The sequence below is a fragment of the Plectropomus leopardus genome, chromosome 22 (genome assembly GCF_026936395.1).
Source record: "Plectropomus leopardus strain MGB_pleo_1.0 chromosome 22, ASM2693639v1, whole genome shotgun sequence".
In the NCBI taxonomy this organism is placed as follows: Eukaryota; Metazoa; Chordata; class Actinopteri; order Perciformes; family Serranidae; genus Plectropomus; species Plectropomus leopardus.
The window spans coordinates 3,373,351-3,396,003 of NC_142197.1; the positions used below are offsets into that span (position 1 = coordinate 3,373,351).

Consider the following 22,653-nt stretch of genomic DNA (forward strand, 5'->3'; position numbering starts at 1 on the left):
AGCCACTCAGGGTGGCTAAAAGTAAAATATGTGTAGTTTTGGAGTGGGTCAAAATAAAATCAAAAACAAAAAAGACAAACTTATGACAAATAAAGAACAGTCCATTGGGCTCATTCTTATTTTTATTTTAAAAAAAACCAAAAAAAACACAGTGACCGAAAAATTGGCAAGAAATTATTAAAAAGCACAAGAAAATCTGACTACCTGGAAAAAAAATCTAATTATATATATATATATATATATATATATATATATATATATATATATATATATATATATATATATATATATATATATATATATATATATATGAAATGTACTGTATTTTAAACTGTGCTCACTCAATAAAACAAATAATTGTAAAATAATAATAATAATAATAATAATAATAATAATATACAAATAAAAATAATAATAAATAAAAAACAGTCCCTTAGACCCAATCTTCTTTTTGGAAAAAGAAGAAAAAGGTGACAGACAGACAGATCGATTCAGGGCCAATTATAAAGCATTCAGGCTGAAGTCTTCGATGCAGGCCTCATGATGCCACTGACTTTGAGGATTTAAAATCAGTCGCTCCACCTGTATGAGGTAAATGACTTCTTCTTTGATTTTTTGTGTATTCACTGCCTGTCCCCTCAGCTAAATTGTGTCTTTTTGACTTGCCAGACAATCCATTTCAGCTCTTCAGCAGCGTGTTTCAGAAAAAAAGAAAAAAATCAGGATGCATGCAGAGACTCGGGGGATCGGGGGTAAAATGGTGCAGAGCTGGGCAGCAGATGGCTCGTCTCCAAGCTTTCAGGATCCCGGTCGGCTTTGCCAAATAGGAACAGGTGCTGGAGAAAGTAGGAAGTGAGCTGTGGGCCCTGGCGGCAGCAGGAGACCCTTGACCAGCTGGCGAGGAGAAAATGGAAAGAGTTGGCAGTGGAAAAAAGAGAAAAACCTGTATAATGTAGAAGGAACAGGCCGGCCAACATGTGATGCTGAGAGAGGCAGGGGTTCTTTAGACACATCGCACTGACTGATGGGAGCATTTTAGAAAAGGCCGACATCAAGTCCACTCTTTATTTTGAACATTTTTATGTTAAGTTGCCAAAAAATAGAAAGCAAGGATGTTGTTATCGAAGTGCTAGAAAGAGTTCAGACTGATGGGAGCTCTTTTGAGAGAAACAAACACAACACATGGTGGTATAAAATACAGCAAGACTCATGTTTTATTACTTAAATTGTATAAAAATTTTAAAAAGTTAACTTTGAGACCTTTGCATATTGGCTCTATTTCTTTCAGAAACATGGTAACAAGGCAATGTGTATTGAAAGAGGAAATTACCCCCAAATTTGCAAGAAATAGGTGAAAAGTACAAGAAAAGTTTAAAAAAAAAGAATCTTAAAAATTGCAATAATTTTGACACATACTTTTACATATAATTCTAACATAATAATTTTCTCTTTTCTCCAGTCCCTTTTCTTTCGCCTTTTAAAATAATTGTCTAAATCTATTTTTTTCCAACTCTTTTATTGGGGGTTTTCAAAGTTAATATTCAACTGAAAATGGCACAGGAGTGAAAATAGAATTAGGTTAGCTTAATTGGGCTACCAATGAAATTCCAAATGCATCTACTTTACTAAAATACAAGGTAAATAAATAGTGTGTATGATTCCTGAGCAGGTTTTCTCTTCCCCTCGTCTTCAGAGGCAGCTCCTTCCTGCTGCGCAGACTGAATTACAGTGTGTAGATAAGATGGAGGACCTCTCAGCTCAGTGTGGAGGCCCCCCTCTTGGCAGGGGGCCCCTGAAGTCTGGAGCCGCCGGCGGGGATCAGAGCGAGTCAGCCCGGGCCCTTCGGAGCTCAGCGGGGCCCCTGTGTATGGGACCAAACTTCAGAGCTGCGAGCAGAATCAAAGGCGGCGTGTCCTCTGAGAGAGCTGATAAGGTATTGATCAGCAATGTCGAACATCAGCGATTATTACAAATGAGGTGAGACGACCGAACGCTGACTGAGAACCAGAAAGTCAGTGCAACTGGGATCCACTTAAATGAATACAAAAACACACTGGTTTCTGCACAGTGCCCAGTGACAACCACAATTCAATAACTCTTTACTGGATTCTCATATTTACTCATTCATTCATTTACACATTTGTTTATTTATTCCACATTTATTCACATGTTCATCCATTCATTCATTCATGTACTTTTCAGTAGCTCTTTACTGGATTTCATAGTCACTCATTCACCTGCTCGAGCGAGTCCAACAGCCCGCTCCAGCACGCGGACATGTCCGACAGCCCACTCCAGTGCGTGGACATGTCCAATAGCCTGCTCCAGCGCGAACATGTCCGACAACCTGCTCCAGCACAGAAATGCCTTACCGCACGCGGACATGCTCGACAGCCCGCTTCAGCGCGCGAACATGTCCGACAGGCCACTCCAGCGCGGAAATGTCTTACAGCACGCGGACATGCCCGACAGCCTGCTTCAGCATGGACATGTCCGACAGCCCACTCCAGCGCACACATATATGAATGCATGAATTCATGCATTTATTAATTTAAGCTGTTGATTTGAAACTGTTAACCCTTCATATTCATTCATTCAGCTACAAATTCATTCACTTACTTATTCACTTATATTTTCATTTATTCATTCATCAGTAAATCCAGTAATTCACCCATTCATTCGCTTATTCAGTCAGTAATCTATCTATTGACTTATTAATTTGTAGTTTAGTACTAGTCTTTTCAAAAATCCTTACATAAATTATTATTTTTTTTAACTTATTCATTTATTGACTGCCCATCCATCCATCCACCAGGTAATCTAATAGTTTATTTATGAATCCTTCCATTAATCATTCATTCACTTTTGTATTTTTCCCCATTAATTTCTCTACTGTACATTCATTCATTCATCTTCATTTCATGAATTTTATGAATAAAAAATCAGAGCACCTCTGGTTATAATCTAGTCTCAAAGCTGCAGACCTTCCCTCAGATTGCTGCTCCTAATTAATTATTATATTTGATTAAATCATTAAGATCACGCCGTCATTTTATTTCATGCGTCTCGTCTCTAATTGCCCGTTCGGCAGACAGATCTACGTGTCAATTAGGCTTTTGCAAATGGAGCTATAATTAGGTTGAATTAATTGACTGGCTATGTGGACAGCAATTAGTGTGGTGACAAATTAAAAGGAAGCAGAACTGATGATCTTAATGATCCAAAATGTTGTATCCATTTAAAGAAAGGTGAGAGGACATTTTTCTAAAATCTTTCCAGTTTCTGATTTAAAAACAGCTGAAATTTAACCAGGACTTCTGTGTGCAGGTTTCATGCACTTGGAGGAGAAAAACCTAATGCCTTCTAGTGGCTGAGAACGGTATTAAAGGGAATAACAAAGGACAGATCACCCAGATATCATTAAAACTTGTTTATGTTCACATTTATTCTTCTGTCAGTTCCTCAGACAACCGATTCAAACTTTAATGGTCACAAACCAACAATATTTCAGCCACAATATAACTGACAAACATACATTTAATCAGAAAGTTGAGAAATTATAAAGCAACATATTTAACAATTTAATTTATCTTTCTGTTCAATTTCATATTAGATCCATAGATGAATTACTATATGGGCCAACTGCAAAGAAACACAAATGACCAAACAAGACAGAAATACCCCTGAAACCCATAAACGTACCTCAAAGAGAGACACAACAACTACTAGAAGACACAAACAACCACAAAGAGACAAAGAGAGACAAAAAACAGGACACAAAATTACCTCAAGGTGAAACCTAATTTCCTCAGTAAGACAAAAAATTACCTGAAAGAGGCACAAAATTACTTCAGAGAGATGCAAAAGGGACAAAACAACCACAAGGAGACACAAAAATGGCTACAGAGCAACAGAAAACGACAAGAAAAGACCCACATGAATCTCAAAGACACACAAATGACCAAACGAAGACATAATTACTTACAGTGACTCCAAAGACACACAAAACAACTCAACTAAAAGACACAAAACAACCACCAGGCGACACAAAATAACTAAAAGCCACACAAACTGACTAAAAAGACACAACATTACCTCAGAGGCACTAAATTATTTCAATGAGACAAAAAATGACTACATAGCAACCCAAAATGTCCAAAAAAAGACACAAAATGATCTCACAGAGAAACAAAATGCCCAAGTAGGACAGAAAATTACCTCAGAGACACAAAATGGCATTGAAGAGAAACAAAATTGCCTAATAGAGACACATAACAACCAAAAAAAACCCACAAACTTACCTCAAAGGGACACAAAATTACTGAAAAGAGACACAAAATGACTGAAATGAGACACAAAATGGCTTTAAAGACAGACAAAATTACCTTGAAAAGGCACAAAATGATGGAAAAGACATGCAAATATCTACAAAGCGACATACAACAACTACAAGGAGATACAAAAATGACTAAAGAGCAACACAAGAAGGACAAAAAATTATCTGAAAGTGACATCTTAAAAAAACACTAAATTGCCCCAAAAAGAATAATGACATCAAAGGTGTTGGGGGCTTTTGCGTATCTGTGCCCTGCAGCCCGTTGTCTCATAATCCGCCCATGCTTAAAGTGTGAATTTTGACTGTTTTTGACTTTTTATGGTCTTATAAATCTCAAGTTTCGAGGTCCAATTTATTAATTTATAAAAACACAGAAACAACAGCACTCTCTTGCAAATAAACCAACACCTTCTGCTAAATATCCAGTGAATAAAACTACAGATTAAACTACAACACTCATGTTGTATGGAAATTAAGTAATTATTCGTGATCAGCAAGTTAAACAGCAGAGGAACCGTTGTTCAAAAACTACACCATAAGAGATGCAATATTCATTACGTGGCTTAAATAAATCTGAACATATTTTTACAAGTCAAATCTGTACATTGTATCAACTTTTAATGCTCATTTCAAGGTTCAATTTCAAGATATACGCTTCAGCATTTAAATTCAACAGTGCTTGCCCTGCAGCTCTTTTTTGAAATATAAATATAAATATAAATATAAAAGTTTGATTTTCTCTCTGAGGCAGAACACAGAGCACCTCTGCAGCTTTGAATTTGTTTTCTTTCTGTATATTATGAGTGAAAATGAATCCATAAATATGTGAAAGCGGGCTGTAAATCTCAGCGGGTGTTGTTGTGAATAATGTTGGAGGTGTGTCGATGCATGCTGGGATGCCCTCCAACCTCCTGACCCTGCAGAGAAAAACTAAATGAACGAATCTCTCCGCCTGTAGTTCTTCATCAGTCATGTGCGCCTCGGATGCAGCAGCTATATGAACCGTGTGTTTGATGTTTTTCGCTGCTGCGTGTGGCATTAACAGCACGCTGTCTGATGTTTTTTGGGAGTTCTTCCTCCCCGCTGCTCTGGATCAGAGCTCATAACAGCCTGTGAAGCTGATCCTCCACCTGGGGAAATATCCATCTGATAAATGAATTCGCCCGTCAGACTCTTTAAAGCCGCCTGATTACAAACTGTCTGTTTGGTTTAATATGAAGTGGCTTGGCAAACACTAAAGGGAGTTTAGAACAATCAGACTGAGATGATTGAATTACAATGATTAATAATTCATTCCTGTTAAATCCTCAAACTTAGAGCAAGAGCTGCGTCACCACAGTGTGGATTAGAAAAAAGATTTTCTTGTGACATTTTCGGGGAATTTAAAGCTGTCAGTGTTTCATTATAATAACAGCATGTAACACAACCAAAAAATCTGCCCAACAAGAAACAGTGGTGAAAGACAGATCCTTTAATCAAGAAAAAGTATCAAAACCAGTTTTGAAATGCTTGTTTTCCAAATTCTATTTAAAGGCCCAGCATGTAAAATTTAGGGGTATTGGTGCCATCTAATGGTGAGGATTGCAGATAGCAACCAGAAACTTCTAATTCTTTCTTTGCTCAAGAGGTTTTTACCGAGAGCCGAATTATCCATAGAGGTCTCTTCCTCTTCAAAACAAAAGGACCAGGTGATTAAAACCATTTGATACACTAAATAAAGCAGTTTCCTGTCAAAAATGAGTGTTTCTCCTGTGCTGTTTGGCATGTCAGAGACTTGTCAGAGACAAGTCGCACCTTTTTTAACACTGAATAAAGCAGTTTCATGTTACAAATCAGTGTTTTTTGGAAACTTTTTGGTGCCAGTTTAATTTTTCAACCTCAAAGGTTGCCGCTTGAATATTTTGCTTTTAAAATGACATATTTGGTGAAAAGCACATTTTGACTTGTTAAGGAAATAAAAACTCAAAGTTAAGGACTTGGATATTGAGTGCAAAAATACCTGTGAGCTGCAAAACAAAGACTTTGTCCCACCTTTGACATGTATAAAAATGCAGAACAGGCTGAGTTGATTCTTATTTTACATCTGGAGTGACTTCGAAAAAGGGTTCGTAGTTGGGGCAGGGACAGCAGGAGCTCCAGTAACAAAGACTGCTCAACCAGTGTTTTCACCGAAAAAGTAATTCAAGTAAAATCTGCTTTTATATTAATGGGAAAGACATCAGTAAGGAGGTGGCTGTGGCTCAGGAGGTAGAGCGGGTCTTCTTATAATTGTAAGGTTGGTAATTCAATCCCCAGTTCCTCCCACAACATGTTAAAGTATCCTGAAGCAAGATACTGAACTTCAAATTTCTCCTGATTGCGGCGCCATAAGTATGATGTGTGGATGTATAAAAACAGAATAGCAAGTGGCACCTTGTATGTGTGTATGAATGTATGTACTAATGGGTGAACATGACTCAAAGTGTGAAAGCACTTGGTGGTCAGAAATGACTTGAAAAGCGCTATACAAGTGCAGGTCCACTTACCATTAAATAGGGTTGGAAACTGTGGTCTGACTGTGCACATCAGAGGCCAGAAAAAGCTGGTGTATGCTTTCACCAGTGCACACCTGTGGTGACTGCAGCTATAATCACTCTCTTTGTCTCAGTGTGTCACTACACCCTGAAGCAGGCACAAGCCGATGCGTGTTGGTTTATTTTTAATTTCTGTAGCCCATCCTGTGTGCCTGGACCAGGGTCTTTTATGACAGTTTTTTGGCTTTAAGTCGCTGCCTTTTTTTAAAGTGCACATTAGATGTTTGTGCAGTAATGTGACATATAAGAAAAAAAGAAGGTGATTTAGACGTAATTAGATTGCCAGCAAGAAAAGACCATCGACAATTACAAAGAGAGGGATCTTATAGTAGGGCTGGAGTGCATAAACTCCATCATTACAAAAATGAGGCACATTTGAAAGAAATCATCGGCCCCAGTTTGAAAAAAGTATTACACTTAGATGATTCATCCTTCATCCTGTTGTTGATAAGTGGGCGAGTGCATGTATGATTGCACACATATGCTTGACCCTACAGTGAGTGAATCTGGTGGCTCTGTTATGCTATTAGCGGCACTTTAGGTCCACTTAAAGAAAAATACAGTGGCCCTGAGGTTCAAAACGCTACTACATTTTAGAAAACACTTCAGAATTTAAAAAATTAAACATTTTAGAGCACACGTCAACATTTCCCAAAACACTACAATATTCCCCCAAATAAAATAATAGAGAAGAAAAAAAAATTAATACAATGTTTCAGAAACAAATAACATTTCCCAAAACAGAACATTTCAAAAAACAATTAATTCTTAAAACACTACAACATTTCACAAAACAAAACATTTGGTGCGATGTAAATCGGAAAAGGTAAGTACTTTTGGTCAATGACTCCTTGTTGTATAGTTGCACTGTCTCTCAGTCTGTGACAAATACAATTGATTTTTAACTGGATGCCATTAAATGCAAACCCTTTTTACTTAAATTCATCAAGAATTTTTGGATTCTTTGTTCAAAAATGGAGACATGTAACAAAGTTTTCTTCACAAAATCAGTGTAACATGGGGTGAGTAGTTGAATTTCAGGTAAATAGTACAGCACAGTTAAAAAGATAAGTAAAAAAACAATATATATGAAAGATTCAAGTAAATAAAACAGTGCACAAATAATAAAAATGAAGCATACAAATAAACAGACAAGGAATGAGTAGGCAAATAAAAAAAATATCTAACAAGAACCAAACAAAACCAAGTACATAATGAGAAAATACACAGATGTACATACATGCAAATACACAGTATATTCAGTCAGAGGATTCGGGGAAAAAAGTGGCATAATTTTCCAAAAACTTGACACTTTTATTGTTATTAAAAGTGAAAAATTTAGCATCTAAAATAACAAAATTTATTAAATGTTAGAGTGTTTTTGTCTGGATTATCACAATAAAAGGATGAGTAATTGATATGCAAATAATAATTTGAAGTGTTGCTTTAAGTATATTCAGGGGGGCGTGTCTTTAAATTTGAGGAAGAAGGGGGCGGGGCTTCAAGCCGGTCCTCACAAACATGGCTGACTCTGAAGTTGGAGGCTCAGTGAACAAATAACAGGTAAGTAGGTGCAACATCATAAAAGCACATGTACTGTTGAGAAAACGCCATTATTTTGTGTTTTGTCTTGTTTAACAGACCAAACCTGGTCATAAATCTCCTGCTCATGAAACTATAAGTGAAATATTTGTCCCCAAATTCACAAAAAGTTAAACAAACACTGGAAATGGATTAGAGTAAGTGTGATGTTGCTCATTGCTAAGTCCTGAATGATTTTATGTTAGCTTCATATTTAGCAGATTGAATAGCAAGTAGCTTCGGTATGCTAACTGCTTACTTTGGATGGCTTAATGCTTGCTAATGTGATGTTAGCTTCTTGCCCAGTTATCCATGTTTAATAGCAAGTAGCTTAGCCATGTTGACTGATATTCACTTTACTCTGGATGAAAACTTTGTCTGGCTAATGTTTTGTTAGCTTCATGTTCAGCTGATTAAATGTCAAGTAGTTTGGTCGTGCTGGTTCTTTAGTGTGAACTTTGCTTGTAGCTCTGTCTTGCTAACTTTATGTTAGCTTCATGTTAGCAACTAACTCAGCCATGCTAGTTGTTACTATGTTATCTCCACTTTAAAAAGCTTATGTTCAGTAGCTTTGCTATGCTAATGCTATATTAACTAAACTACAACCTGTTATTGTAGGTTGTATGGCTGAAGCTTGGATAGCTTGAATCTGCTAATGTTATGCTAATTTATCAGCCTGGCTTAATTTTAGCTTTGTCTTCTGTTAGCTTAACTCTGCTGATAGCTAATGTTAATTAATGTTAGCTAGTTGCACTGTGTGTTACTAGTAGCTTAGCATTATCTGATTTTGGATACCAAGTTGTTTAGTCTTGCTGATACTATGCTAACTATGTCAGGCTGTTAGCCCTGTTAGCTGACATAAAAAAAAGCTATAGCTAAACAAGACTTGGATTAAAGTAAGTTTAAAATATTTAAGAAATTAACATTTTTAATGCTATTAATGCTGCAAAGTCTAACGAAGCCATACTTAGAATTATTACAACTATATGTTTAAATTCACAATCAATGTATTATGTATTTAAGATATTTTTTTTTCACTTTTTTCAGGTCATTTTTCTTGTTTTTTCTCTCACTTTTTTTCATTTAATTTTCTTGTAACTTTTTATTAATTTTGTGGTAGTTTTTGGACAATGTGCTGTTAAGTTGCTTATTGCATTCTCCCATGTTTTGATAGAAAACAAACCATTTTGCTGGGGTTTTAAAGGATTAAATACGACTGAAGTAGGGCTGCAACTAAAGATTATTTAATTCTTGATTTATTTTTTAGATTTTTATGGTTTAATGGATTTTTTTTATTGGTTTGGTGTATAACACGACAAAAATGTAGTGAAAAAAGTTTGTTAAAAGCCACATTTTCAAATGTCTTGTTTAATCAGTGAATTTAGTAATTCTTTTAGCCCTAAACTTCAGCTTATAAGCTTTATTTGTGAGTCCAAGATGATCACATTGACTTGAAAATAGATTCCACTTCAACTGTTTACATTTTGGCATTGTGTACATTTGTTTTTTGCACGTTACAGTGCTATTTTTTATCGTTGATATTTTATTTGCACCTACCTTGTGTTGCTGCTGCTTCACAATTTATTTTGGTAAAATTACAGTTTTATCTTCGCTTTACTCCAGGAAAACTGAAGTCTGTCAAACTTTTTGTCTTATTTGCTCATTAATTTCTGCTTTTTTAGTTATCGTGACCTTGTTGTCATTTGATAGTTTTCACTGCTGCTTTGCTTTTTTATTTTAAGCCAATGTCACCTCTTGTTTGTCGCTGAAGTGCTTGTAAATTGAACATTTCCCTGTCATGTTGGTAATAATACAGAGAAATTCGAGCATAATTGTTAAATGTTAGCTTGTGGAGCTCCTCAGGCCTGTTAACCATCCAATAATTATTGGTTTGCAGCCCGTAGAAATCTAACCACAAGCTGCTTGATGTTGAGACGTCTTTGTAATTCTCTGCATCTTCTTCAAAGAACAAAACAAAAGGATGCAAAAACACGAGCTCTCCTCCAGTCCTGGCAGCCTCCTCCCTGCTCCGCTGCATGTCTCTGACACACAAAAACACAGTGAATCATTATTATGTCAGCATATTATCTCCACATGACAATTTCCAGCAGAACAATACATTTTTTTCTCCCATTCACAGTCGCAGAATAGAACTGCAGCCGCCTTATTTTTGTTCAAATTCGCTTCGTTCAATAGCAGAGCTGTTGCTTTGTGCCGCCTGCTGCAGAATTGCTCGGTGATGTGCTCGGCTGGTAGCCAGAGTCAAGCCGAGACCACTCGCTGTAAAAAAAGAACTTGTGTTTATTTATTGGTGAAGAAGAAGAAGCTCTGAGTGAGAGAACTGGGTCACAGCCTCAGCAGCAGAGCAACAATTAGCTCAGAGAGGTTGGTGTTGTTTGGAGAGAGCAGCAGGCGGCTGTAAAGCTTCTGTCATCGCTCTGAATGACATGCTACAGAGTACTACTTTAATACTCACTGTAATACTACACTGTCATCACAGCAGTTTAGTACGTACTAAAAAAAGGTTGTTTTCATGCGTTTCCTTCCTGTCAGTTCAAAACAAACATCATGTTTGTTCTCGTTTTTGACGAGAGCAGACTTCCAATGTAGCTTTGATAAATTTAAAGTGAGGGAAAGTGCATTTTCTCAAGTGCTGCAGTTTTAAACATGGGCAAAAAGGCTTTATTTATTTCAAAAAATAGAAACAGAAAAAAGGCAATGACCCAATGTCAGTTTTATTTTTTTAAAACTTTTTTTTTTAAAAAAAAGTTAACTTTTTTAAACTTATTTTCAGTTCATTTTTTTTGTTTTAAGGGTATTTTCTTGGATTTTAGGATGTTTCTTGGATTTTAGGACATTTCTATGATTTTAGGAAATTTCATGGACTTTAGGATGTTTCTCGAGCTTGAGGACATTTCTAGCATCTTAGGACATTTCTAAGATGTTATGTTTCTTGGATTTTAGGATGTTTCTGGATTTTAGGATATTTATGGGATTTTAGGACATTAGGGGCTTAGCTAGGACCTCTGTCTGGGGATTCGGGGGATCCTCCACTGGCACATTTTTGATAAACAAGATTTGATGCTGTTTTATGCACTCTGGCACCTTATGTATGCTGAAAGTACCAAAACAATTCCCAGTGTGAATCAGTTCATTTCTATTGTGAAATAGTAAATTGTTGGAGACCACCTGGTACCCTGTTGGGGTACAGATTTGGCCTGTGGGCTGTAAGTTTAGTATTACTGCACTTCACTGTAGTATTATATTTTCTTTGTAAAAAAACAAAAATCTGAGTACGTCTCCCACCATGTGGACAGTTATCTGACCTGTAGTCATGAATAAATACACACTGTAAGATGCATCTGTTGCTATGCAAAACCTCCTGTACTTTACATTAAAGTACGTACGTATTTCAGTATTGATGGTGTAATAAGTATTTTTTGTGGATGTGTTTTTAAAGCGCGGTGCAGTATACAGACAGATAGCGGGCCTGTGTTGTTGAATGCAGTGTTTTCTCTGCTGCCAGCTCTCTGGCTGCACTTGGCTGACATTTATGTCAAACCTCTCATAAGCCCAAAGACACAATCCTTACAAATGTCAGAGTATCTTTTCATCAGCAGTGAAGGATATGTTCTTGGCTCCTGCTCCGTCTGCATGGTGCCACGCTGTTTGCCAACCATCCATTTGGAAGACCAAATAAAAATGTCAGAGCACCACTTCAGTGACGGAGTGTCTCTGCTGATATTAGGCCACATTTAACTGTCAACCCCGCCGCTGCTGCTGTTTGTACCACACGCACGCTCATATTCATACAGATACGCTGCGGGAAGCAGGTATTTGTAGCAGCAGGTGAATGAAGCGCTGCGGTAAAATACTGAGGAGGTTAATGGCTGAGTTTAACAGATTACTTCACCGCATTAATTTGTCTTTCGGGCTATGTGCTTTAATTATACTGAAGTGGAGAACAGAAGATATTCAGGACAAATAATGAAAAACCCTCTAATCTGTAACCCTCCGGCTCCGCATCGCTCACTAAGTGCTGCTCGTCAATAATGTGATTTCTTCTTAACAACCTCTCAAAGTGCTTTTAACACAAACTGGAATATTTATACTGATTCCAACAATTAATGAGAGCAAAAATCACACACTGAAGAGTTTAAAGTGCTCAAAAATGTATAAAAAAAAAACATGTGATATGATCAAAAGCTCCAGTTTGTAAGCTTGTTTTCTCAACTTAAAGGTGAAAATGTGGCTGCTGTAATAAAATCAAGATGTACCTCTTTAACACAGTCATCAGGTCTGGACTTGAGTGTTGCTGGATTGTGCAGCAAAATTAATAAATAATAATTAATGAATAAATTACTGACTTATTTACTTGTTGAGGATGGGGTGATTTGATCTGTTGATGACATGTTTGCATCAGTTGTGCATATCGGACAACTGACATCATCTTTTTGTTTTAAGATTAAAAAAAAAAACCCTTAAGGCATAAAGTGTCCAAAACAAAACAAAACAAAACATTTTAGGACATTTCCCTGATTGGTATTTAAGTTTTGGATGGATAATCCACTTCAACTTCTGCAAATTCACTTGACTTCTTTCAAAAACATAGTAAAATGGCATGGAGCAACAAAAGAAGCAGTGACCCAAAAAATTGCAAGAAATTAGTAAAAAGAACAAGACAATAAGCTGGTAATTGGTAAAATAAGATAAAATAAAATAAAATAACATAAAATAAAATAAAATAAAATAAAATAAAATAAAATAAAATAAAATAAAATAAAATAAAATAAAATAAAATAAAATAAAATAAAATAAAATTTAAAAAAGGAAAAAAAATGTAAAAATAAATCAACTAATAAAAATGTTAAATCTACTTGTATTTGTTTATTTTTCATGTTAATCAAACCAAACGTTATTCTGTTGATAAATTCCTTTATTCCACTGAACTCTTTTATATATCTTTATTTCTATTTATTACCAAATATTTTTATGTCTACTTGTTGCTGTATGTGGACACAGCAAGCTGTTCAAACAAATTGGCCCTGGTGGATTAATAAAGTTGTCAGAATTTGAATCTGAATCGACTTGTAATGGAGTACTTTTACTCAAGTAAAGCGACTAAGTAATCTTCTCCTATTTCTTCCACATAAGGACTTAATCATTATTCATGAATTCCCCTCAGAGCTATTTGCTCCGGTGTTACATGAATATATAACACACAAAGCCGAGATCATGAGAAGTGTTTTACATTTAAAAAGTATTAATTTTACCAGCTGAAATAATGAACGTGCACTCAGAGGTCACACAGTGATACATAAATCAGAAATGCTGAAATATAACTGGCCTGCTGTTTGCTGGTATTTCACTCTGTTTTGTGGTGATGCATTCAGGGACATCCGAGCTTCTGAAACTTCAGCTGCAGCCGACGAACGCCTCCCTCATAAAGCACCAAAATAAAAGCGCTGTAACTTGTGTTTGTGCAGCCAGCGGAGCAGCCTGCTGTACGCTGTTTGTTTTCCAAATATTCCTCGTTAAACGTTTCCTGTGAGTGACGACCCAGGCTGGGCCCGGGACCGGCCAGGCTTCGCTGGGTTCGTTCTGCCAGTGCTGACAGATGGCCGGACCAGGCCTGGCCCGAGGTGCACTATAAAATAAAACTAACGTCCAGCTGATAGGAAATCTGTTTGAGTTGCTGCGTATCTTCCTCCGACTCCACTTTAAAAGATGATAATTGAAGAAGTGGGAGTTAAATCTTGGTGAGGGTCTTCCCTGTCTCACCACAGTGTCCATTTAACGGCTTCTGTGCAGCTTTCAGCTCTGCCACATGAGCTTCAGCTGAAGGAATTTGCCTGGTTGTTGTGTGATTGTTGATATTTGTTTTTCCATTTCTTGAACATTTTAAGAAGTTGTATTTGAAGTAATGATGATGATGATGATGATGATGATGATGATGATGATATGACTGAAAGCTGCTAAATGTATCTTGGGATGAGATAATTTTGTCTCTGTAAGGTTTAAAAGTTACTGAGTACATTTATTTACCCAAGTACTGTACTTACGTACAATTTTGAGGAATTTGTACTTTACTTGAGTATTTCCATTTCCTGTTACTCAATACGTACTCCAAAACTGTACTTTTTACTCCACTGTATTAATCTGACAGTTTGAGTTGCTTTGCAAATTAATGAAATATATAAATTAGAATTAGGCTAACCAATAAATTCTGATACTACTATATACTTCAGGATACAGTGATATTTTACACGTGTTTTTCCCTTTTTTTGTCAACAGTTCACCAGCTCCATAAATAAATGGTTTTCCCAATCCGGTGTGGAAGAACTAATCACCCATCATCAGTCCTCTGGTTTCTGCGTCACATGTCAGGTATGTTCAGGTGCCTCAAACCTTACTAGAGTATTGGTATCAAAATATACTTAAAGTACCAAAAGTAAAAGCACTTATTATGCACAACGGCCCACTCAGAACAATATACGTATATCATATTGGATCATAAGTATTGATGAATTAATGTGTTCATAAGTATTATTTTTTCAGCTGGTAAACGTGGGCTAATTTCCAGGACTTTATATAACACTTGTGAATTTCCCCAAAAGATCATAACATTTTTACTTTAACCTATAGGACAGGGATTCACGATATTGGATTTTTGCCAGTATCAGATATGCCAATATAACAACTCGTTTGGCTGATAATCTATACCAATATTGATATCTCCAGTTTCTTTTGTAGTGGAATTAACATCAAATCTTTGTCATACTGGCAGAAATCAGCATATTAGCTGATTTCAGTATTTAATTTAAAAGCCAATATCGTCCGATACCAATGAAGTGCTGATATTATTGTGCATCCCTATTATAGGCCTTATAATAGGTTTACGTCATAATAAATTAAGCATGTATTCTATATTTTATCAGTCTGAATCTGTAAAGTAGGCTAACTTATCAAATAAATAATAACATATACCAATTGCACATGGATAATAGCACTTGTGAAAACAGTTTCATTGAAATTTCTGAAACCCAGCTGTTGTTCTAGATTGTTGCAATAATAAAAACATTTGCATAAACCAAGCATATTTGTCCACTCCCATATTGATAGGAGCACAAAAAACTTGAAAAATAACCCTTTCGAGCAGATAAAAAGTGTGTGATTAATTTGCAATAAATCGTGAGTTAACTATGGACAATCATGCGATTAATCGGGATTAAATATTTTAATCGATAATTCAAAAAGAACAAATAATTATTAAAAACACAGGGGTGGAAGGGGGCACTTGGGGTTCCTCTGTATTTTTCTAAAATTCTTGCTACGGCCCTGCAAGACACACAGCTAGAAAAATAATAAAAACAGCAAGATGCAGTAAATCTAAAGTCTGTGTCCATTCAGAGCGAGCAGAGCTTAAAAACTCGGAGCAGCTTGGATTGGAAAGCCACCACAGAGAGGACTTCAAGAGTTTCACCGCTGAGCCGTGAAATGAAAAGTAGCAGCTGATGTAGCAGCAGACCTGGCCGGGGTGGGGGAGGGTTACAGCGGGCAGGCGGGCGGGCAGGCACCGGAGGGACGGAGGGAGGGAGGGACTACTTTCTGTCAGCGCTGCAAGCTGACTACAAACTACAACTTTACTGCAAGGTTTTATGTGGAACTGAGGCCCCGTGTTTATGGATGCTGGCTCGGGGGATGTCCCCTCGGGTTTAAGTGTCGTATTAATAAACAAAATGGAGAGTAGCTGGAGGCTGGAGGGACCGCCGACATGAATAAACAGCTCCGGAGCAGCGTCGGAAGAATTGTAATGTCCCCCCGAGCTGCTGTCTCTGTCCATGGTGCTACTCACATTCAGCCGTCAATATGTCATTTAAAACACTCAAAAACAGCCACTCGGCCGCCGTTTTTCCTCATATTTTGTGCTATTTTGAGCGGAAAAACTGCGGCCAAGTTGTCGACTTAACAATAAATTCAATCACTAACTGCCATCTCTGCTCTTCATCAACTCTCCGATCACATACTCGCGCGTGCAGCCCCCCCCGTTCTTCTCTTCTGCCGATTGGCTCCCGGCGGTGTCGCTCAACGTTCGCAACTCCTGATTGGCTCCCTCTTCCCGCCCCCAGTCGCCCCCTCGCGCACCGAACTGGCAGTTTGGACCAATCGCGGCGCGTCTTGTGTCCAAAGGGGCGGGAGGAGGAGGAGGGGATGGAGGAGGAGGCGGCGGGGGTCAGGATGACGGACACGGGGAGGAAAGAGGCCGCATTTCTGAGAACAAACTGCCACATTTGGCCTCTTTGTGTTTGAGGAGCCACAACTGGGCAGATTTGGTTTGAGGCTTCATGTGTATCGACATATTTTATATTCTCTAATCCCCCACATTCTCCCTGTCTGTCTCACTTAGCCGTGATTGTAGCTGTGGATGCTGCTGCTGCCATGTTTGCTCTCCTTGTATGCTGTGGATGAATAATGTTTGATGTCTAACCACAGCCATTTTTAGGTTGTTTACGATTAAATCACTTCTGAAGCAAGTTCGAGATAAAATTGAGTTTAGATTAGAAGTTTGTAACCTCAATAGGATAAACTGTGGGTCAAATAAGAATGTATAAATGTGTATTTTGTAGGTTACCAGGCTATTTGATAACATTATATAGACCAGTGATGCTCAACTGCTGGTCCCCCGGGCCAATTCTGGACCCCCATAGGGTGCTGGATGGTCCCCCCAACCAGTTTCTAACTCACAATAAGGATAGAGTGATTCACTGGGAATTGTTTTTGTACTTTTAGCATACATAGGTGCCAACATGCATAAAATAGCATCAAAATGAAGCCTGTTTATGGAAAAAAAAGTGCCAATGGAGGATCCCCTACGCCCTAACAGAGGTCCTAGCTAAGACCCTAATGTCCTAAAATCTTAGAAACATCCCAAAATACTAGAAATGTGCTTAAATCCTGGATATGTCTTGAATTCTAAGAAACACCCTAAAATACAAGAAGCATCCTAACCCAAGAAATGTCTCAAAATCCAAGGAACTTTGTAAAATCCTAAAGTGTCCTAAAATCCTAGAAACTTCCTAAAATGCTAGAAACAAATCACAGAAACTTTGTAAAATCCAAGAAATGACCTAAAATCCTAGACATGTCCTAAAATCCAAGAAATACAAAAAAATCTAGAAATATCCTTAAATCCTAGAAATGTCCTAAAATCCAAGAAACGTCACAAAAAATCTAGAAATGTCCTAAAATCCTAGAAACTTCATAAAGTCCTACAAACATCCTAAAATCCTCAAAATGTCTTAACAACCAAGAAATGTCCTAAACTTCTAAACTTCCTAAAGTCCTAGAAACTACCTAAAATAAGGTCATAAAATCCAAAAATGTCTTAAAATAAAATGTTTTACAATCCACAAACTTCCTAAAATCTTAGAAACATGTATGCTGTATTTATGTAAAGTGATACAGAAAAATAGGCGATTTGACGTTTAATATCTTGTCAAACTAGGAGACCAAGCTATTTTAAGTTTTAAGCGCATTGATTGTGAATAAAAATTCACACAAAACATTGACGCATGACATGATTTTTTTGCTGTTTCGGACCACAGTGGTACGGTCATTTTCTCTCATTAATTCTTGATTTAAGTTGCGTCAGCATGTATTTCTGAGATTTTTTGTTAACATTATGAAAAGTAATAATATTCAAGGAAAAATAATAATAAAAGTACTCAGTAGCATAAAATGTTAATACTTACACCATCAGTGCATGTTTTATAATGTATGAACCAGCAGGTTGTTCATGTCAATTATTCAAACTCACACAACTTTCTTGTAAATTCTAATGGAGACGACAAAAGATACTCGAGGAGACACGTAACGGCTGCACGTTTACTCCATGCCACAAAAAGTTTAATGACGACGTTTCAATCCTACTTGGATCTTTGTCGGGTCAAAATGTTTCTTCATGATTAATTTGCTGAACATGTTTTGTATTCATAATAATATGAATCAGCTGATGCAGAGGAGTAGAAGTATGAAATAGAAGAAAATGGAAATACTAAAGTAAAGCACCTCAAGACTGCAGTGGTTTTGGATAATAATACACCTATTTAAATTGTAATACCATAGTGAGTCTGAAACATGTGCTCAATCGGCTATGTAAAATGATTATTATTTTTTTTGTAAAAGTGATGAATTCCTATTTGTATTGTATGATAAGTGGTGGAATGTACATTTACTTAAGTGCTGAATTTAAGTGAGGTACTTGTACTAAACTTGAGTATTTCTATTTTCTGCTACTTAAAACTTCTGCTCCAATACATTTTGGTGGCAAATATTGTACATTTTACTCAACTGAAATCTCGTCTGATAGCTTTAGTGACTTTACAGATTCAGATTACTAACACAAAATATAAATCAACTAATAAATTATGATGTATTATTACAGAATAAACACCCAGCGGTATATAAAGTCATTAAAATGAGCTCCATGTTTACCTGCTGCAACGTTAAAGTGGTGAACACATGAATGCATCAATAATTCAATAAAACTACAACTACTACTTATATAGTAGTAATATAATGCACTTTTTTTCTCTGAAAATCTTTCTTTTTTTGGAAAAATCATAAAGGCTGGTGCTGATAGATTCTTTATTTTATAGCTCTGTAATAACAATGTGTTTGTATGGTTTTATATTTAAGGGTCATTCTAAGTGTTAAAACTAGTTTTTATCAGAATAAAAAAAATGCTTTTTAAATATATATTTTTTATTTTCATTAACAGGCAAATTATACTACACATGAAAAATAATAATACACATAAAATAAAGGGATGAAAGAAAGAAAGAAAGAAAAAAATAGCGTAAAAAGACAAATGATTATACCTCTATTTAGTCAAACTCTCAAATTTTCTCCCATTTCATGTTGTGCATTTTTACTATTACTATTTTACTTATTTTTAATTTTTTTTTCTGCTTTTATTATAATCACTTTGTAACATCTGTTTTGAAACAGAAATACTAATATTATATTTCTATTTATTATTCTAAATATATATATTTTGGGTGGGTTCTATCTGATATTATAATAATAATAATATTTTTCATATTAACAACAACAGTAATATTTAAATTAATTTTTTATCTACAGGCAAATAATAATAATGCATAAAACAAATGACAACAAAGAAAAGAAATAAAGAAAGAAAAAGAAAGACAAAAAAACAGACAGGAAGAAACAATTAGATAAATACAAAACAAAATAAATAATATAAAATGGGAGAAATAATTATACTTCTTTATAGTTTATAAACTTTATATAGTTTATTATTACTGTTTCACTTTAAAAAAAAAATCTTTTTAATCACTTTGTAATGTGTTTTGAAACAGAAATACATATATTATATTTCTATTCATTATTATAAATATATAAATATTTTGGGGGGTTTCTATCAGATATAATAATAATATTTTTATTGTTAACAACAGCAATAATAATATTTAAATATTTTTTTATTTACAGGCAAATAATAATAATACATAAAACAAATGGCAACAAAGAAAAACAAAAAAAAGAAAGAGACTCAGAAACCGACAGAAAGAAACAATTAGATAAATACAGAACAAATTAAATAATGTAAAAAATGACAAATAATTATACTTTTATACAGATAATATTAGTATTATTGTTACCATTTCACTTTTGCTGATGTTTTTCTTCTTCTTTTATATTGCGAATCGCTTTGCAACATCTGTTGTGAAACAGAAATAAAAGCATCCTTTATTTATTTATTTATTATTATTATAAATACTCCTTGAAGTAGTTGTAGCTCCCCCCGCGGCCCACTGCGCATGTCTCTCTGCTCCATCCGGGAACTCCAGAATCACCATTGACAGCCGAAGCGCAACTTTTCCCCAGGCAAAGTGAAATCAAGCCGCGGACTCGGACAAAATATAGTCCCCGTTTTTCAACTTAAAATTATCGAAAGAAAAGCGAACCCGCTCCCTTGTCGGACCTGTCGACGTCCGTCCGTCCATCCGGAGAGGACCCATCCGGGGCCTGGGCTCTTTCCGCCGGGTTTGGAGCACTTTTGAAGACGGGCGGAAAGTGTGTGATGAGTCCTAGCCTGTAAAAAGAAGCGAGAACTTGCTCTTTGCAGCCCGAGTAGTTCTTCTTTCAATTGTTATTGTCGCTTTAAAAAAATCTTTAATTCACTTAAACTTCGTGTCGGCCGCGTCGAAAGTGGGAGAAAAGTGCTTTTCCGGTCGGAACATGGAACTACAAGGCCTGCAAGAGGCGTTGAAAGTAGAAATCCAATGTCATCAGGTAAATGAAACATCGTGTTATTCTTATTGGTGTTATGAGCAAGTGAGAGCAGGAGGGAGGAAAAATCTGAAGGGATGAGAGAGGTTAACACTCCGAGGGGGGATAACTATGCGACATGCCGCTCGCAAATGTCGACAACAACGTCCACTTCCAAGTCTGATTAAGTGCACTTTTTTCCTCTGTACTTTTTGAGCTAATTGTCATCGGTGTTTTGGGGCCGAGCAACAAGAATTTGGAGTGATAATGCGGTGGTGGCGATCAGGACGCGACCTGAATATTTATGAGGAGTCGCTGCTGTGGCTATCATCGCCGCTTTGTTCCTCCCTTTAAACTTTTTTTAAAAATTTATTTTATTTTTTAAAAAATTCTCCTCTGCGTCGTGTGTTTGCAAAACTAGTTGCACAGATGAAGCAGGTAAAACGATATGTGATTTTTTTTTTCCAGGGAGCTTCCAATATGGGGAGTGTGCGAGAAACTTTATCAGCATAAATCTCTTCTTCTGCTCGGTTAGCTTCCCCTGTTAGCAACCCCATTTTTCTCAATAAAATGTGTTTATTTTTATTTGTAGGATGGAGAGCTGAAGAGACAGCTGCACGACAGGAGAATAACAGCCCTAAGCGATAAACAAGTAAGCTCACAATATGTTTATTTTTTTATATTTATTCCCATGCTTGCCCATTTTCTGTGTCTCGCTGAAGCTTCAAGTAGCCCAAACAAACATGGTGGATTGTAAAAGTGTGTTTTATTGTGCTGTCTCTGCACTCAAAGTTGTGTAAAAAAAAAAAAAAAAAAAATTTAGCGTCCATTTTGAGTAGGTCGACATGTTTCTGGAGAGTAAGAGGCTAATAAAGGAGCAGCTTGCTTAACTATGAGGCTGAGAGTTATTTAGGGAGCAGTATTAATGAAGTTCTGCAGGTTAAACGAAGCGTAAACGCGGTTATGGAGTTGCTTTTTATCGCCTTTTACACGCTGGTTTTGTTACTTTATACTTAGTCTGCTGGTATTATTTCTTCTCAGGTCACATGACCAAAAACGGTGCATTTGATTCGCCCACGATTACGCTTTCACTTTTTTTCCTACTATCTTTTATAGCTATCAAACGGTGTCCTATATTAAGTTTACTTGCAGCGGGGCTGAGCAGCAGGTCCGGGTGGATGCTGAGAGGCCGGCAGCAGCGTTCAGCACCGCGGCCAGCTCCTCTCCGGCTGCTCCGGCTGCTGCTGCCGCCTGCACCGCCCCGCCGGTCGGTCCCAGCCCCGGCAGCAGCGCACACAACTTCCCCACATTAACCACGAGAGGAGTGAAAGCAAAACAGGGTGGATTTTATTTTGCATTTGGCGTTTTTTGTGCATTTTTTTATTTGAAGTGTAAAGAGGCTCCATCTGCTTGACTTCAGTCGATCCTGAGGAATTTCTGAGCACTTGATTTGTTGCAGTCGTTAACCCTTTGAAACCTGAGCAGATTGGTTTGATTTCTTTCTAAAACAGTCGTGGGGGCGGGGGTGGGGGTATTCAATGACCATCTTTGCCAAAAAAAGTCACACAAATTACAAGAAATAACTAAAAGGTGACAAGAAAATTTCCTAAAAGTTAGTTTTTAAAAATGAGGGAGGTTTGATAGAAATTATCTAAAAACATGGAAAAAAATGTCCATAAAAGTGTATATATATACACACTTTTATTTTAGTGTATATATATATATATATATATATATATATATATATATATATATATATAGCGGTTACAGACAATGAATATATATATATGAAATAAAAACAAAAACAAACAAGAAAATGTCTTCCAAAAGCATGGCTTATATATATATATATATATATATATATAT

General features: G+C 36.4%; 1 protein-coding gene across 4 annotated transcripts in view; it reads left to right on the plus strand.

Moving 5' to 3' along the window:
* The first annotated feature begins 8,403 nt into the window (after positions 1 to 8,403).
* Positions 8,404 to 22,653, plus strand: part of phf21b (PHD finger protein 21B) — a 126,138-nt gene continuing 111,888 nt past the window's right edge. The window contains exons 1-3 of one of the 4 annotated variants that reach the window (XM_088072758.1): positions 8,404 to 8,472; positions 14,785 to 14,877; positions 21,380 to 21,439. Coding sequence is in view for 3 of the 4 variants with exons in the window: in XM_088072755.1 (XP_087928881.1) it covers positions 20,758 to 20,811; positions 21,380 to 21,439 (114 nt within the window). In the remaining variant the exon portion in view is untranslated. Of the gene's footprint in view, positions 8,473 to 14,784; positions 14,878 to 20,338; positions 20,812 to 20,899; positions 21,226 to 21,379; positions 21,440 to 22,653 lie in introns of those variants that run through there. The other 3 variants (XM_088072755.1, XM_088072756.1, XM_088072757.1) reach the window with 3 other exon arrangements.